The sequence below is a fragment of the Canis lupus genome, chromosome 30, assembly GCF_003254725.2.
Source record: "Canis lupus dingo isolate Sandy chromosome 30, ASM325472v2, whole genome shotgun sequence".
Lineage (NCBI taxonomy): Eukaryota > Metazoa > Chordata > Mammalia > Carnivora > Canidae > Canis > Canis lupus.
In genome coordinates this window covers 34931718-34949423 of record NC_064272.1, presented here as the reverse complement: position 1 = coordinate 34949423, position 17706 = coordinate 34931718, and the positions used below count along the sequence as shown (strand labels likewise).

Here is a 17706-nt window from a genome sequence, read left to right as displayed (position 1 = left end):
AAGTACAGTGAACAGTGAAATCATTAATGGGATATACCAAAGTTTTACAGAATTTCTTCTCTTTATGTGCCTATAATTTTTTCATGGATACTTGTTTCCAGGCATTTAGTTACACACCCATAAGCCAAAGGTCACAGACACTCTAACACAAGAATTAGCCACTTTTTTGGCATTATGAAATGCTAAAGACTATAAATGGGATTGTTAAAAATGGAAAAACTTATGTAGTATTAAGAAACAAATTGGAACCCTAAGGAAGGGACTTTGTGACCCTCTGACATTCTACCTTCAGAAAGAGCCAGGTTTATATCATTCCAGAAAGATGAAATTTAATTATATTTTAAAAGACTTACAGAGAATATAGTAACATAACTTCCAAAATTTAAAACTTTCCACTGTGTACTTTCAGATAAACTAGCACAAAGACTGAACACATGAGTTTGAAATCTCCCTCTAAATGCCATTAAAGTAATTGAACTAGTGCAAACCCACAACAAGAAGTACAACAGTTGGGGGTGAGGGAGGGACAACCTGCCATAAGAAGATTCAGAAAATGTCTGGAAGCTAGAAAGTAAAAGAATTTTGAATGATGAAGAAAAACAAAGGAAGTTGTTGCTTGGAATATGCACTGGGGACAAAAACAAAGATGACAGGCAAATTGCCCAGTAGGACTTTTGGAAAGGAAAGAACAATAGATATGATAGAAGATGGGAGTAGAAATAAGACTTAATATAGGGGCATTAATTGAAAATCTATATAAGGACCTATCATCTACTTCTCCCACTGTCAGTAAAACAGGCCAAGTGGCATTGCAGATCAGTGGGAGAAGGAAAGAATACTCAATATATCATTAGGGCAATTAATTCCTCCTATATGAGAAAAACACAATCAGACCTCAATCTCAAACTTAAAGACCAATTCCAAATATAATAAAAACTAAAATATGAAAGGCCAAATTTTAAAACTTTAGGAAGACAAACTGGGAGAATATTTTTACAATCTCGATGTGGTAAAGGATTTTTTTTCTTAAATACAATCCAAATGGGTAAACCATAAAAGGAAAGGTATATATATTGGTTATCTTCAAAACACAAATGTTATTTATTTATTTTTTAAAAAATATATATATTTTAAAGATTTTTATTTATTTATTCATGATAGACAGAGACTGAGAGACAGAGAGAGAGAGACAGAGAGAGAGAGGCAGAGACACAGGCAGAGGGAGAAGCAGGCTCCATGCAGGGAGCCTGATGCGGGACTTGATCCCGGGACTCCAGAATCATGCCCTGGACCAAAGGTAGGCGCTGAACTGCTGAGCCACCCAGGGATCCCCCACAAATGTTATTTAAAGGCAAAGACATATATGAGATTGCATGGGGGAAAGTAGAGAGCAAAAAGAAGGCCTGGAACTGAAATCTGAGTAATCCTACCACCTAGAGGTTGAGAGAATAGAAGTACTTGAGGATATTAGAAAGATACATAAGGCAAGAAAAGGCTACTAGGAATATGCTATAAAATAATAAACTGTGAACAATGGCCCAAAAGGAAACCATGAGACTAAATTACATCAGGGAGATAGCAGGCTTCAGGAAGAGTAAGTTCCATTCAATAGATAAACAAGAAGTTCAAAGAAACTGGAATGTAGTAAAGGCGGCACAAATTTCTTTGTTTAATAAATAATAATAATAATAATAATAATAATAACAATAATAGTAAAAGACAGGCCATCAGAAATCAGATAAAAACAAAGTACATAAGAAAACTATGGCTCAAATGCGAAGTAAACTAAAGTCTGGTATGATTTTGAACATGTTTTGAAGTGTGATGAAGAGGGGGCCATTTGAATTTGATGCTAAGAGTATTTTCCTTGAATGGTTTAGGAAGCAGAAAAGGAGATACAATCACAGTATGCTACTTAATGCTCAAGTAAAAGATAGTTACATAATCACAGAAACTTAAACAGTGTTACTGGTTTTCAGTCTTTAGAAGCTACCAATTGACAATGTTATGGTTACAGAGCAGATATAAATCACATTAATGTTGAAATAAGTGAAAGTATAGCTCATAGAATATAGCAAAATTGGGGTTCCAAATGAGAGAAAATGGTAGAATGAGCAACCCCCAAACTCCACAAAAGCAACAAATATGCTAGCAAAAGCTGTCAGAATCCACTTTTTCAGAGCTCTGGAATCTAACAAGAAATTTACAATCACCAGGGAAATGTGTAATGAGGGAAAAACATGCTGAATTTCAAGAGGAGAGTTCTGTGCACTTTAACTTACCTGGTGAACATCTCCTATTCCCCAGCTCAGTGGTGATATTGAAGATGGCAGCCCATATTCTTTGTGTAAAAGAACAATACATACTTTACTCTCAAAAAATTGGGGTTGTGTTTTGACATGTCTGCTGGTTCTCTGAAGGATCAACTGAAGAGCCTGCCTTTGTTTTACCTGCCTCAGAGCTTTCCCTAGCCTGGGTGGCTTCCTGCATGGTATTTGTCGAAAGCATTTAAACACAAAAGTATACTAGGTGCACCACATGTGGCAAACAAGACAGCAAAAAATTTGAGGCTGGGGAAGGAGAGAATTGGGGGAATACGGTCTTTGTTAAGTTCTTGTGTATTCCAGGGAATCCAGAAGGCAACATTCATGTCCAGGGTTGGACACAGCTCAGAAAAGACTTAAGAAGATCCTAAGCAGTCATCTCTAATTGTTGAAAAGCAAAGACAAGGGGAAGAATCTTGAAATAGAAAGGGAGAAGTGACTGATCACGTCTGAGGGACTCTCAAGATTAACAGCCAATTTCTCATCAGAAATCATGGAGGGCAGAAGGCAGTGGGATGCTGTATTTACGGTGCTGAAAGAAAAAACTTTCAACCAAGAATTCTATATCCAGCAAAGCAGCACTTTGAAATTAAGAAATTAAGAAATTCCCAGATAAGCAAAAGCTGTGAGAGTTCATTGCTAGTACACTTGCCCTACAAGAAATGCTAAAGTAGTCACTTAGACTGAAATAAAAGGACATTAGATAGTAAGTCAAAGCCATATGAAAAAACAAAGAATACCAGGAAAAGTAATTACATAGGTAAAGAGAAAAGCCAGTATAACTGTATTTTTGACTGGTAAGTCTTCTTTTTCTCTATATGATTTAATAGACAAATGCATAAAATAATAGTAATAAATCTATGTTAATGTGCACATAATGTATAAAGACGAAATTTGTGACAATAACGACATAAACAGAGTGAAACTATATAGAAGCAAAGTTTTTATATATGATTGCAACTAAGTTGGTATTAATGCAAACTAATTTGTTATTAAGATGTTAAATGTAATCCCCAGGGTGACAACTGAGACAGTAGCTAAGAAATACATACAGTAAAAGGAATGGGAAGAGAATCACAATGGCACACTAAATAGTCACTTGAACACAAAAAACGTAATGGAGGAACTGAGGAACAGAAAATCCACATGATAGAAATCAAAGAGCAAAATGACAGAATTAAGTGCTTTCTCATTAGGATTTGATAGATTAAACTTTCCAACTAAAAGGTAGTTTTTAGCAGAATGGATTAAAAAAACAAAACTCAACCATATGCTCTCTACAAGATTAAAAGACACAAACAGATGAAATTGGAAGGATGGAAAGATATTCCATGCAAATGATAACCAACAGAGAGCCAAAGTGGCTGCTAATATCAGACAAAATAGATATTGTGTCAGTAAGTGTCCATAGGACATTTTATATCGATAAAAGGGTCAATCCACCAGGATAGTGTGACATTTATAAACATGTTGCATTTCATGTCCAAAATATATAAAGAACTGGCAGAATTGAAGGGAGTAATAGTTCAGCAATAATACTGGGAGATTTCAATACCCTACTTGTAATAACAGAATAACTAGACAGAAAAAATAATAAGGAAATGGAGGACTTCAAGAGTACTATAAGTCAACTAGATTTAACATACATAGAAAACTCTACCCAACAACATTTGAATGTATGTTCTTCTCAAGTGTGCATGGACCATTCTTCAGAATAGACATATGTTAAGCCACAAAACAAGTCTCACACAGAACATCTCTGAAAACAATGGAATAAAACTAGAATTCAGTAACAGAGAGAAATCTGGAAAATCCACAAATGTATGGAAATTAAACTCTTAAACAATGGGTCAATGATGAAATCACAAGGGAAACTAGAAAAGTATAGCTCATAAAAAGTTGCAATGTAAAATAGTGGGAGAAGTAAAGGGTAGACTCGTCTTGCATAATGAAAACTTGAAAGCTACTATCTATAGCAGATGAAACACAAAATAGAGTTTAGTTATAGTAAATTACAGGAGTTATTAATAAAGGAACTCTAGGTATATAGTGTTGGGGAGCTAACGAGTGAGTGAATCCTTGTCTATTATAACAAAAAATCTATCTAAACCTCATAAGTTGAGAAAGTATAATATACATTTAGAGATTTGGTAGAAAAGGAGTTAGCTTAAGGAGAACACATAATGAAATGAGCACTGGGTATTATACTATATGCTGGCAAATTGAATTTAAATAAAATTTAGGGAATCCCTGAGTGGCTCAGTGGTTTAGCACCTGCCTTTGGCCCAGGGCATGATCCTGGAGTCCCGGGATCGAGTCCCGCGTCGGGCTGCCTGCGTGGAGCCTGCTTCTCCCTCTGCCTGTGTCTCTGCCTCTCTCTCCCTGTCTCTGTGTATCTCATGAATAAATAAATAAATAAATAAATAAATAATCAATCTTAAAAATAAATAAATGAATAAAATTTAAAGAAAAGGAATTAGCAAGATATTATTTTTAAAAAACAAAAACAGCAGCCACCCAGGTAAAAGGAAAATCAGGTGACTGTGCCATCAGAAAAATCAATGCAAATAGCTTTTCAAGATGAAGAGTGTTAACTTATGTCAAATGGTGTGGAGAGTTCAAGTATAAAATAAGGATTTCAAATTCAAAAAGTCTATCTGTATACTCCAGTAAGAACCCCTGGTGCATACCCATACAAGGTATAATCAGCTCTTTTAGAAATAGCTCTGTCTTTCTGATGTAAGAGATTTTACATGAATCAAACAAGCACAACTAAATTGCAGAAATTATTTATAACCACTAGAAGTTATAAGTAATTTTGCATTAAAATTTGCCAATAATTCACTATCTTTACAGTTTACTTTACTTTTTTTTTTTTTTTTTACAGTTTACTTTTCTAACTTCAAATATCATCTATGTCTCCTTGACTTCATAGTTTTTAAGTAATTAAGAGGTCAGACCAAGATAATGTAATGATGTCTCCATGGCACTTTGAACTTACATTACTAAAAAATAAATCTTCTGCCAGAAATTGTGGATCCCTTTCCAGTGATTCATTACTACTCTCCACTGAACCCATACATCACTTTTCCCATCTCTCCCAAACTCCTCTTTTGTGCTTCTTGCTTAAAAGGCCTCTGACTTTGTGGAACTTCTAATAAAAATTCTGAAACTCTTGGCAGTAACTATAAGGCATAACAATTTTCACTAACAGATACTTCCTCTTTGTCTTGGAACTGAATGCTTATTTTTGAGACCATAAAAGAGAAGACTCTGTAAGTTTAAATTATTTTAGAGGGTCACAGAATTTTTGGTCATAGCTGCCTAAAAAGTTCAAAGTGTTGGGAAAGTCATATTAATAGTCTGCAATTCCTATCTATTAGAGATCTTTTGCCAGGTAAAAGAGCCGATTAATAAACAAAGACATTCTGCCAACCTAGTAAAACGTGAACAGTGAACAGCCCTGCATCAAGAGCACAGGATGCATGACAGACTGGAAGGAGATAGGCTGATCACTCTTGAATACACTGGCCCCTGGTGCCACACCTAGCTCTACTATCAGTAATTTCAGTATCTACAATAATAGCTTCAGTTGATCTCTCTCTCTGATGACCCTCACTTCTACTCTTCTCTAACAACCCACTCCCATGGCCACAACAATGGCCTCCAAGTTGCTCTCAGATATGCTGCACCTTCAAAATCTTCCACTTCAAAAACTTACTTAACTCTGACCATAAATTCTGACTATTTCAACTCACTACTCACCCTCTTACTTCATAAGCTTCTCATCTTCAACTTCATTTAGATTTCCAACTTCAGAAATACTAAATTTTCTCCTAATCTGTTGGTAACCTTGTATTTTTTAATACTTTAAAAATCTACCCCAGACCATATTACCAATCATTTTTTTATCATTATACTTGAATTTTTTATTCTTTATCTTTGATCCTTTATCTCCTTACTCTTTATCAAACACATAGCTTCTCTACTCTTACACCTACCTACACTGTGCTCCTGGAAGACTCATTCAACAATTCTGACTATAGTTGCTACATTTTCATGGTCTCTAACCTCATTTAATTCCTCAGAATTTTCCTTCAATCTTTCAATGCTTTCCTAATGAGCTCCCTCTGGATACCAAACAAACCTGAAAAAAATGGAGGTATACCATGATTTCTAAAGTGATGGTTTATTATCTTAAGAATGTCAATACTTCTGAAATATATAACTTAAATGTCACTTGAATACAATTCTTAACATTTCCATTTAGATTAAATAACTTTTCATTGAAGTGTAATTAACATACAATGTTATATCAGTAGATTAAGTCATTTTAAAGTTCATATGGATCTTTAAAAAAAAGGGGGTGGGATCCCTGGGTGGCTCAGCAGTTTAGTGCCTGCCTTTGACCCAGGGCGTGATCCTGGAGTCCCAGGATCGAGTCCCACATCAGGCTCTCTACATGGAGTCTGCTTCTCCCTCTGCCTGTGTCTCTGCCTCTCTCTCTCTCTCTCTGTGTGTCTCTTATGAATAAATAAAAATAAAATCTTAAAAAAAATAAAGTTCATATGGAAGAACAAGTGTGTGAGAATTACAACTTTGAATAGTGAAAGCAGATTTCTCCTACAAAGATATTAAAACTTACTATGAAACTACTATAATGAAATAGCTTTGGTATTGGCATTAAAACAGATAAATAGATTAGTGAAATGGAATGGAAAGTCCAGAAATAGGGGCACCTGGGTAGCACAATCAACTGAGCATCTGGCTCTTATTTCAGCCCAGGTCATGATCTCAGGGTCCTGAGATCGAGCCCCATGTCTGGCTCTGCACTTAGTGTGGAGTCTGCTTGAGATCCCCCCCCCCCCCGCCCCTCCAGATTGTGCTCTCTCTCTCTCTCTCAAATAAATCTTTAAAAAAAAAGAAAGTCCAGAAATATATACAAATATTTACGGGAACTTAACATAATATGAAAATGGCATCCCCATTAAAAAGAGAATACCTTAATAATAAATGCCATTATCAAATTGACCAAATGAAATAAAATCAAGTTAGATTCTTACCTAACATTATACATAAAAATAAAGTTGGAGTAGAAAGAACTAACTTTTAAAACCTTATTAAAATTTTAGGATATAATGTATAAGATTATTTGGATAAACTTGGATCTAAGAAAACTTTTTTTAAAATTTTTTTTAAAGATTTTATTTATTTATTCATGAGAAAGAGAGAGAGGCAGAGACACAGGCAGAGGGAGAAGCAGGCTCCATGCAGGGAGCCCGATACGGGACTTGATCCCGGGACTCCAGGATCACGCCCTGGGCCGAAGGCAGGCGCTCAACCACTGAGCCACCCAGGGATCCCCCAGATCTAAGAAAACTTAAGGAAGGTAGGAAAAAATGTTTTTTAGAAAACAGCAATCAGAAATAAACTGACTCATGTGGTATTTCATAAATCTAAAGCGTAGGACTATAAAGTTTTAACTTTATAAAGTGTTATAGTTCTGACTAAGTAAAATGATATTAAAGAAAGCTCTAGGTTGATATAAGAATGATATATATTTATTATATAAATTATAAATTATCACTGAATTAAAATTTCTATTCTTGTTGCTTTATGTTGCTAGCTGAAAAAGCTGAGAAGTTCTACATATAGCTATGATACCCAGGTGAGCTGAAGAAAGTACAATATAAATTAATAGAAATATAAATTAATCCTATAACTAAAATTTTTGAAGTATATTTGTCTAAATATATGTCACATCCTTCAACTCCAAGAAAACTTCCAAAATATTAGTGTGATGCCTCTTAAATTATTTTCTTCATGTCATTTTTTGCATATGAAAAGTTTAAAGAATACGATCTGAAAACTTGGAAGAAAAGCTACATTATATTTAGTATGAAGTGTTCTTCAGAATTTGGTTTAAGGTCTTTAAATAATGGTGTTTCATCAAGTGAAACAAAATTGAAATGCATTCTATCTTTGATTTTTAGGCTTTGTTTTAAATTTATATAAGTATATAAATGATTTTTTAAATTATAAATAAACTATAGAGATATATATGCTTTATATCTCTCTCATTTATTTGATTTGAATATGCTTTTTTAAATTTTTTTTAAGATTTTATTTATTTATTCATGAGAGAGAGACACACACACACAGAGGCAGAGACACAGGCAGAGGGAAAAGCAGGCTCTATGCAGGGAGCCCGATGCAGGACTAGTTCCCCGGTCTCCAGGATCAGGCCCTGGACTGAAGACGGCACCAAACCACTGAGCCACCAGGCTGCCCTTAAATATGCCTTCTAAAGAGGAAAAGAAATATGTAAAATCTACATAGTGCACTCAGATTTGCTCATAAAACAGGAGATATATATTATGTGACACATATGTTACAGAAGAAAAGAGGTCATAAGCCCACAGGAATAACAGATATACAACACAGCTGGAGTAATTATTCAGGTTTTATGCCAAAATTGCTTAATTACTACCAGTTAGGAGTAAGGTTTTGTGCTGGCTGTTGGGGACACAAAAGAGGTCAAGATAATCAGGAATCAGAATCAGGATTCTTTTCCTCTTCAAGCTTACACTCTAGTAGGGAAGATAGATATGAAACAACTAATCACCCACTAGTTACTTAATTATGGTTATGGTAAGAGCTGAGAAGGAGAAGTACACAGTACTGAGAGATGAGGGGTATCTGAATGAGTCTAGTCTCCAGTACGCAGCTGGGGAAGGCTTTCCAGGAGATGTGAGGTTTAACTTTAAAATCTTCATCTGGCGTTAACTAGGGTGGGGTAGGGAAGTAAGGCAAGAAGTAGTGTCAGGGGACAATACAACTGTTGTAGGAGAAAGGCTCTGAGGTAGGGAGTAACAACTGCAAGCCACTGATGCAGCATCACAACAGTGGCTGATGGTATGGGATGAAGTAAGTGAAACAGGTAGAGGGTCTCCTAGGCTACATTACACTAAGTAATCTAGATTGTTCTTTTTTCTTATGAAAAATAGGAAACCACTGAAGGGTGTTTTAATTACGGGTCAGTTTATATTTTCAGTATTTCCATCTTCCCTTTTAAATTTAAACTTCTAATTTGAGTAGGTTTTCTTAAGAAAACCATTTTTAAATAATTGTATGTTAAGTGGTTTCCCATTTTTGCTCCAAATTCAGTTCTCCAAAGACATTAGTACCCGGAAAGAATACCATTGCATACCCTGTTTCCTCTGGAAATGCAGAAATGGTGCTTCCATGGAGCTGAGAGGGGTCCTGAGGAGAGTCAGAAACTTTTCTATCTTGATTTGGAGCAATATTGGGTATTCGATGTTGTTGCAAGTCCCACTTTCGAGCTACGTTGTTAATTGTTAACCTTTTCTTCTCCTATGAAAAAGTTTATTGTGACAAGAATTACATAAAGCAATTTTTTGTAGCAGGAGAATATCCCCAAAGCACGTTGTTTATACTACTTATCATACTTTTAAAATGAGCCCATTCCTTAAAAGTAGCTACAAATAGGTACCCTAAAAGTACAAGTGGCCTTTATTTACCCTGTGCACTTAATCATCTCAATAAATGGTCTATCACCCTGAAAGAGAAAAAAATTACACACAAACAATAATTACTCCCATTAAAGATATGAAAATTTACTATCTGAAAGTTCAATTTGACAGAAATTTATAAGCTTTTGTGTTTGAACTAGCAGGAAGAAAACTAACAATTTTTTAATTTTCCTACCCAGTTATTCATACTAATATGATGGAACAATCTCCATTGAGAGGTGGGGAGAAGAAGAAGGGTTGATCAATGTTCCGAGCTTCACAGGATGACTTACAATGTCTGAAAATTAATAATTACATAAGACTACTAAAAGAAACTGTACTAAGTTGAAATATTTCTAGGCAACTAGTACATCCTAGATGAATAGGAAAGAAGTTAATTCATTATATGCAGTGGATGCCTTACAATGGTTTTCAAACTTTAGGGTGCCCAAATAATAAAACACCAATTGCTGGTTCTCATCTCATTCTGATTTAATGTGTTTGAGGTGGGCTTGAGAATTTGCATTTCTAAAAGCTCCCAGCTGCTGTTAAGGTTACTGCTGCATGGACCTCACTGTGAGAACCACTGACTTGGGGTATTGGGGCTCCATTCTCTCACAGAAATCTCTTGAAAAAAGCAGCTAGACTACTGAAAGAAAATGTGCCTGACTGAAATGTTTCTACTCAGCTTATATAAATTGATAAGGAAAATAATATTCTAGTAAAGTGTCCATTATCAAAAGTTATCATCTTTAAATGGCATGTCAATGTGGTCAAAGTGCTGAAAATAGACACTTTCTCTTTCCTCTTTACTGAGAGAACTCATCCAATGACCGATCAGCTGGGTGATATTGACCTCTCCTACTGCTGCTTTCAGAGTCAGGAAGGGCTGCTAGGAAAATTCTTTGCCCATTTCCTCAGTGCATATATGCAGAATAATAAACTTTTAGTTCCATCTCTTTGCCTATATTGGGATATCTAAAATTTTAGCATTGAAAAATGGTATTGAGTACCTTAATTAAAAGTAAACTTTTTTAGGGACGCCTGGGTGGCTCAGCAGTTGAGCGTCTGCCTTCGGCTCATGGGATAAAGGAATGAGTCCTGTATGGGGCTCCCTGCGGGAGGCCTGCTTCTCCCTCTGCCTATGTCTCTGCCTCTCTCTTTGTGTCTCTCATGAATAAATAAATAAATCTTTTAAAAAATTAAACTTTTTAAAATTTCTGTTCTTTTTCTATTGCTTGGTATTTCAAATTTGTATCGTTAAGTGGATTATATTTATATGTGTGTATATATATGTGTGTGTGTATGTATATATATACATACACACATATATATATATACACACACACACACACATATATGCTTCTGTGACTTTTGGATATTTTTGTATGTCCTCTTCATCTAAAGCAAATAAGAATCTGCTATTCTACTATAAAAACGTTTTTTTCCCCCAAATCTATATTTAAAAAAATTTACCTTAAGGAATTCTATTACAGTTATTCATAGATAACTGGTACAACCCAATTCTTAACCTAAGTATTATCATTTTTACCCACCACCAGGCCAGTTTTAAAGAGGCAAGGGCAGTGAGCTAACAACAGATGGTTCTCATGCTGGCTCCATGCATTTGGTTTCCTAGCTGACTGGGAGTTGGCAGAAAGGAATATTCTTAATGAGGCAGATATAGCTGTGTTTAGAAAAAAGATACACAATATCTTTATACACTGAGTATGTTAGCACATTTATAAGATAACCTGAAAATACACTTTCCTATACCTACCCCATAGTTAAGTTTCCTTTATTTACTGAAATTAGATCAACACCAGGTTGACTAAGAGAATGGTTATTTTTTATCGGGGCCAGGAAGAGGGAAAAGACATATTTTAAAATAGGAGTGCAGCCTGGGGTCAGGTGGGGGTCACTGGCTGGCCAGGGGCCTCATAAGGACTCTAGGTATCTGTGGTACAAGAAAAAAAAGAAGCAAGAAGAAGGTTAAAGATTCTACAAGGCATAAGAGGGGTATCCAAAGAACATCTTCTGTTCAATCATGGATGCATTCAGCGTATCAGTTATAGTCATGTTTCTAAAGCTAGATAAAATACAACACCAAGCCTGTGTTAAGGTGACAAATATTTTAGAAGATTCAAAATTTCAGCTTTTGCCACTTGAGTCTACTCTTCATAGTCCAAGCAATACCGCACCAGTATATTCTGTAACTATCACTTTCATTCATTTCCAAGGTTTCAAGGAAAACAGAAAGATAGAAAAGCAACAGAAGATATGTGTCAATGCACTCTTCTGGTCCCTTCATAAGCACCCACCCACTTTTCTTAATGATCAATTCATTTAATGATGAAATCAATTCATGTTGTCACATGAAATAATAGCCAGTAAATGCTGAGGATCTTCAGTATCATGATTTCAAATCTGGGCTAGGGCTAGAATCCAGGTCTCTTGATTTCCCATGCTTCTCCTCAATCTAATTAAAAAATTTAGACATTAAATAATCTTCATAATTGAAGAGTTCTATTTAGTGGCTTCAAGAGAAGCATTCACTATTTTTTGAAGTTTTCATAAAAATTTTCCAAAGTATAAAAACCAAGTTGGCTAAATGTTTAATGGCACATTTCCAAAAATGTTGATAGTAAACAGCATCTGAATTGGGTATATAGGAAAAAAAATTCAGTGCAAAGGCAGAGTCCAGAGCAATTTGTTACCTATAGCAGGCTCAACTTATACTGGTAGCTTTAAAGATAAATCATCTCTCTGTTTATTCTTCCTTTCCATATTCTACAACACATACAAATGTGTTCTTTAGGTCCCAGAGTTTTAGTCTATTTACTTATTTACATTACTTATTACTTATTATTTACATATTTTTATTCCTTTATTCACTTATGCAGCTTATGTACAGCAGCTGTACAATGGGAAACATAGTTGACCCTTGAATAACATGGGGATTGGGCCAGGGGTGCTGAAAATCTGTGTAAAACTTTGGACTCCTTAAAAACTTACCTACTGATAGCCTACTGTCAACTGGAAGCCTTACTAATAATATAAATAGTTGATCACATATTTTTAATATGATATGCATTATATATCGTATTCATATAATAAAATAAGCTAGAGAAAATAAAATATTAACAAAATTATAAGGAAGAGAAAATACATTTACAGTAGTGTACTGTATATATTGAAAAAAATCCATGTAATAAGTGGAACTGCGCAGTTCAAATTCATATTGTACAAGAGTCAACTCTACTACTTTTTTCCAAATGAACCATTACAAAGCTTAGCAATAGTATTATCTGGCAATGATAAATCTTGCTCCTACCTATACATTTAAAAAATTTTGCCTATATTGGTTTATATTTCCTATAAACCAAAGTGTGTTTTTGGCCAACCCTTAGAAATATTCCAATATAGAAAAGACTAAAATTCTATCAGTTAAATCAATAAAAAGATAGAGATATCAAAAGGGGGCCTAGGCACATCTAATTAATGAGATGAGGGAAAACAGATAAAGTTCAGGAGGTTAGAAATAACAGCAAATGAGAAAATTGTAGCATGATGGATAAGAGTTCTAAATACTCTTTGAAGCAGTAGTCCTGAGCTGAGAGGGTTGTTTTTCTTTTTTGTTAATTTAAGAGTAGTTTTCATAGAATAAAACACACAGATTCAAGCTTTGATCAATTTTGACAAATGCATACACCTGTGTAACCCATACCCCTATCAAGATACACATTTCCATTGCCTTAACAAGTTCCCTTGTTTCCTAAGTTTGTTTTGTACAACTTCATATCCCTACTAGTCACCTTTTGAATTCTAAATGGCATTTTCATTTTAAAGGAAAGCACCTACATAAGATAAGAATGAGTGATAAAACCAGCATGATATCCTTAGTTTTAGAACATAGTATGAGCATACTACAAGCTATAAACTTTAAGCTGTCTTCATTTATTATAGTTCTGTGATGTCCATATAAAATATTTTAAAAGAAAATATTTTTCATTTTTTAAAGAAAATATTTAAGGAAAGTAATAACTGCTATGCTAAATCATTTAAAACTAGTTTAAAACAAATTTTAATTCCTAAATCCTCAAAATCCCTACCACCTCTATATAAGAGAAGCTTTATAAAAATTTTAAAATTACAAAGCAATTATTTAAAAAGAAACCCATGTGTCAGAGCTAATTAAAATATCTCCATAAGTATAATGGTCTATTATGGTAGTTTCCAAAACAAAGGTACATGGCACAAAGTGATGCACTGATGTGGGGGAAAAAAAAACTGTAACTTGTGTTCTCTTTATTTTTTTATCCCTTCTTTTTAAAATCTGTAGCTTTCACATGTGTTTTATAATGTACATTATATCGCATTTCACAAGTACAGGTTTATTTATAGGTAACTTATAAAAGTTATAAGGGTGTTTATTTATAAAAAAATTCTACCGATAGGAATGCAAGCTTTATGAGGTCTGGAAAGTGCTTTTCTGGCTGACTAGCGAGTGTCGGAGCAGTGAGCATGTGCACACGTGCGCACACCCGCGCACACCCCGTTAGGGAAGGTACCTTAAGCAAGGACTGTTTATGACTTTCCCGCTTCTTCTCTTCCTCCTTTTTGGCTACAATAGATGCCATACGCCTTTCTTCTTCCTAAAAGCAAAAAATGTTTCCAAGTGTTATTAAGCATTTAACCTCTTCTGTGCTATTTCTTTGGTTCTGCAAGTCTAGCTTTCTTTGTGAGAAACATACTACTTGCTAACAGAAAATATGCCCTCATAGAAAGCTAGTCTTGGGATGGCTGAGTGGCTCAATGGTTAAGCATCTGCCTTCCGGCTCAGGGTGTGATCTCTGGGTCCTGGGATCGAGTCCTGCATTGGGCTCCCTGCATGGAGCCTGCTTCTCCCTCTGACTATATCTCTGTCTCTTTCTCTGTGTGTCTCATGAATATATAAATACAATCTTAAAAAAAAAAAAAGCTAGTCTTTTTCTCTTTAATGTGTTCTTCCTCCCCAATTCTAAGAAGATGTGTGTTCTTAAATCTACTCCCAATTCTTGATGTGAGCTGAACTTAGCTGATACAAGAAAGAAACCAGAATGAGAAGAGCAGGAAGAAAGGTCGGGGAGCAGGTTTATATAGGTTTTCCTTGTAGGCCATGCACTACAGTTCCACATACAAAGACTTAAAAACTTTCTACTATGATGATAAAAACAACAAGAATTACACTTCTCACAACTTTCATTTGACCCATGGATGTAAATCAGAGCTTTTAAAATACTAAAGAATGAAAGCCTTTTGTATGGAGAGTATGAAACTCTCCATTGATGTTTAACAATTATTCTCCATTAATATTATTACTACCTTTACTTTGTTTTTAAGTTGATTTGGCCAGTCTAATTTCTTAAATTCTAAAAACCATAAAATAACATTATACTTTGGAAAAAATTAAAAACCAGCCATAATTCCAACATGCTAACTCATACTATCATTCCTGTATTACCTTATAGTATTCCCACGAAACACATTTTTTCAAGTTGCAATCTGTATACACAACGTGGATTATGTCTTTTTCCCCTAAAGATTGTCAAATTTTAGTAAAGTACAAACACATAATTTTAAATTTTATTATCAAAAAATTTGTAGGTATTCAAAATGATGTCACAATTTGAGAAAACAATACCTTCCTAAAAGATGAGCTTGAAAATATCTTAAGAAATGGGAAACTATAACAAGTAATTTAGCACATTTGACAGAGAACTCTTACAGTAATGAAAAATTATGGAAACTGAAATGAAAAATCCAATGGAAGGGAGCCGAAGAGAGAATCAGGCAACTGGAAAATAGGTCAGAAGAAATTTTCCCATATGCCTTCATAGCATGCTATACTCTCCACTAAAGCACTTACCCTGTTTCTTTTTAACAATCTCTGCTACTCTCTTTCCCCTCTGCTACCCCAACTGCTCTTTGAAGGTATGGACCATGTCAGCTCCTGGCATAATGTACATAGTCAATAGATATATATTTGAAGAATTGATTATTAAATATACATCTTCATATATCTGTTCAATAATTTCCTAAAACTGGAACCACTAAATCAAATGGAAGACATATTTCTAGTGCTTTTGACATGTTTACAAATTGCCCTCCATAAGTATAGTACTGATTTCTACCCCTACCAGAAGTCAGCATTTGATTTAAAACATGGTAGATGGTCATAAGAGCTGTTCACCAAATATTCCTATGTCTTCCCACATCCAGGCCCTCATTGTAAGATAGCAATTCTTGCCCCTTATCAGTTAGGTGCCGTCATGTGACTTTCTTTGACCAATGTCATATGAACAAAAGTGACATGTGTTTACTTCTGGAGGAAGTTTATTCGGGAGGAAGTTTTCAAAGACAATGTATAGTTAGTTATTCTCTTTCTCTCTGCTATAGAATCTGCAAAGCTCCACATGGTGAGTACTTTGAAGGCCTCAGTTCTGGAATGAGGATAACACAGAGCAAAGTTCCCACTATGAACATGAAATAAACTTTGTTGCTTTAGTCCACTGAGGTCAGAGAAGTTGTTACTACAGTATAATCCAGCCTATCCTAACCAGTATATATATCATGTTAGAATTAAGGAAGGTCCAAGAGGCCATGAAAATATATTCTAGGGGTTAACCATTATAAATGCTTCTGAAAACAAAGAAAAGACCTAGACTAAAAAAGGACATAAAAAATACACAAAGAAAAATTACCCCAGAGTTAAAAAGAAAACCAGAAATGCGTCTACTGAAAGACTCTAATTGTAGAAATAAGGTAATGAATACTCTGAGAAGGTTAGTAATTTATACACAGACACACAGCTAGTGATAAAGCCAGGATCAGGAAGAGGAGCCATGGCTTATGAGAAATGGAATTGGTAGTATTTTTTATAAGAAGGACATATTTAAATGTATTTTACTGATTTTAGAAAGATATAAAAGGTAAGGTTAAAATTCAATAGTAATCTGCTCTATGATTTCATTGTGTTAAAGGGAGTGGAAATTGAATGTGACTTGTGGTGAATTTAAAATCTTTTACGATATGGAAAATAGCTTTTCCTAGTGTTTGAAGGCTGAGTAGAGCTTCTGAGGAGAACTCAGTAAGACATTCGGAAGCTTGATTCCTAGCTTCACAACACAGCTGGACTAATAACTATATTAAATGCTTTCGTTCAGTAAGTATTGATTTGGTACTATTAAGTATAGCCTATTTCAGAACAAACATTTTAAAAGAGCAAGATATACTGATGTTCAATTGTTGACTCGTCTATAAAATGTGAACAAGAAACAGACTGGTTATTCAAGGAGCCAATTTCAAACAGTCCTGGAAACTGTATGGATCACGTCCTACACATACTTAAGAGATGATTTCATCAGATTTTCAGAAAAAATTGAGCTTCTATTAAAAGCAGTAGGACTTTAAAAGGAAGACTAAACCTACGAAAACTGGATGCATGCCAAATCAACTCAAATATTGAGTGTTTTAAGGAATTTTTTATATCTGATGATTACATTTCAGCCTAAATAATTATAGAGTAACTCAACTGGGAAACAAAAATAAACCTTTAATTGTAAAGATAAGCTATAAATCTGTTGGTAAGAAGAAAAAAACCTGTAAAATTCTGGCATTTTCATGATAATAGTTCAATTTCTGGAATAAAAGCCATAGCCTTTATACAGCAAAGGAAAAGGATCTATCTAGGACCAACAAATTATTTTTCCTTACTTCAGTCAGTTATGAAGATGAAATAGAGAAATGATTTCAAAGTAATTAAGAAGTACAGTGACTTAATAGGTGTTTGATAAATTAGATTATACTCT

The 17706-nt window shown here is 34.6% G+C and overlaps 1 protein-coding gene across 7 annotated transcripts in view; it reads right to left on the bottom strand.

Annotated features, from left to right (window-relative positions):
• Window positions 1-17706, bottom strand: part of LRRC49 (leucine rich repeat containing 49) — a 158834-nt gene that overhangs the window by 34193 nt on the left and 106935 nt on the right. For 5 of the 7 annotated variants that reach the window (XM_025472296.3, XM_025472298.3, XM_025472300.3 and 2 more), the window contains 2 exons: window positions 14428-14511; window positions 9535-9698 (listed from right to left, as the gene is read on the bottom strand). In XM_025472296.3, coding sequence (XP_025328081.1) covers window positions 9535-9698; window positions 14428-14511 — 248 coding nt within the window. The remainder of the gene's footprint in view (window positions 1-9534; window positions 9699-14427; window positions 14512-17706) is intronic. The other 2 variants (XM_049104437.1, XM_049104438.1) reach the window with 1 other exon arrangement.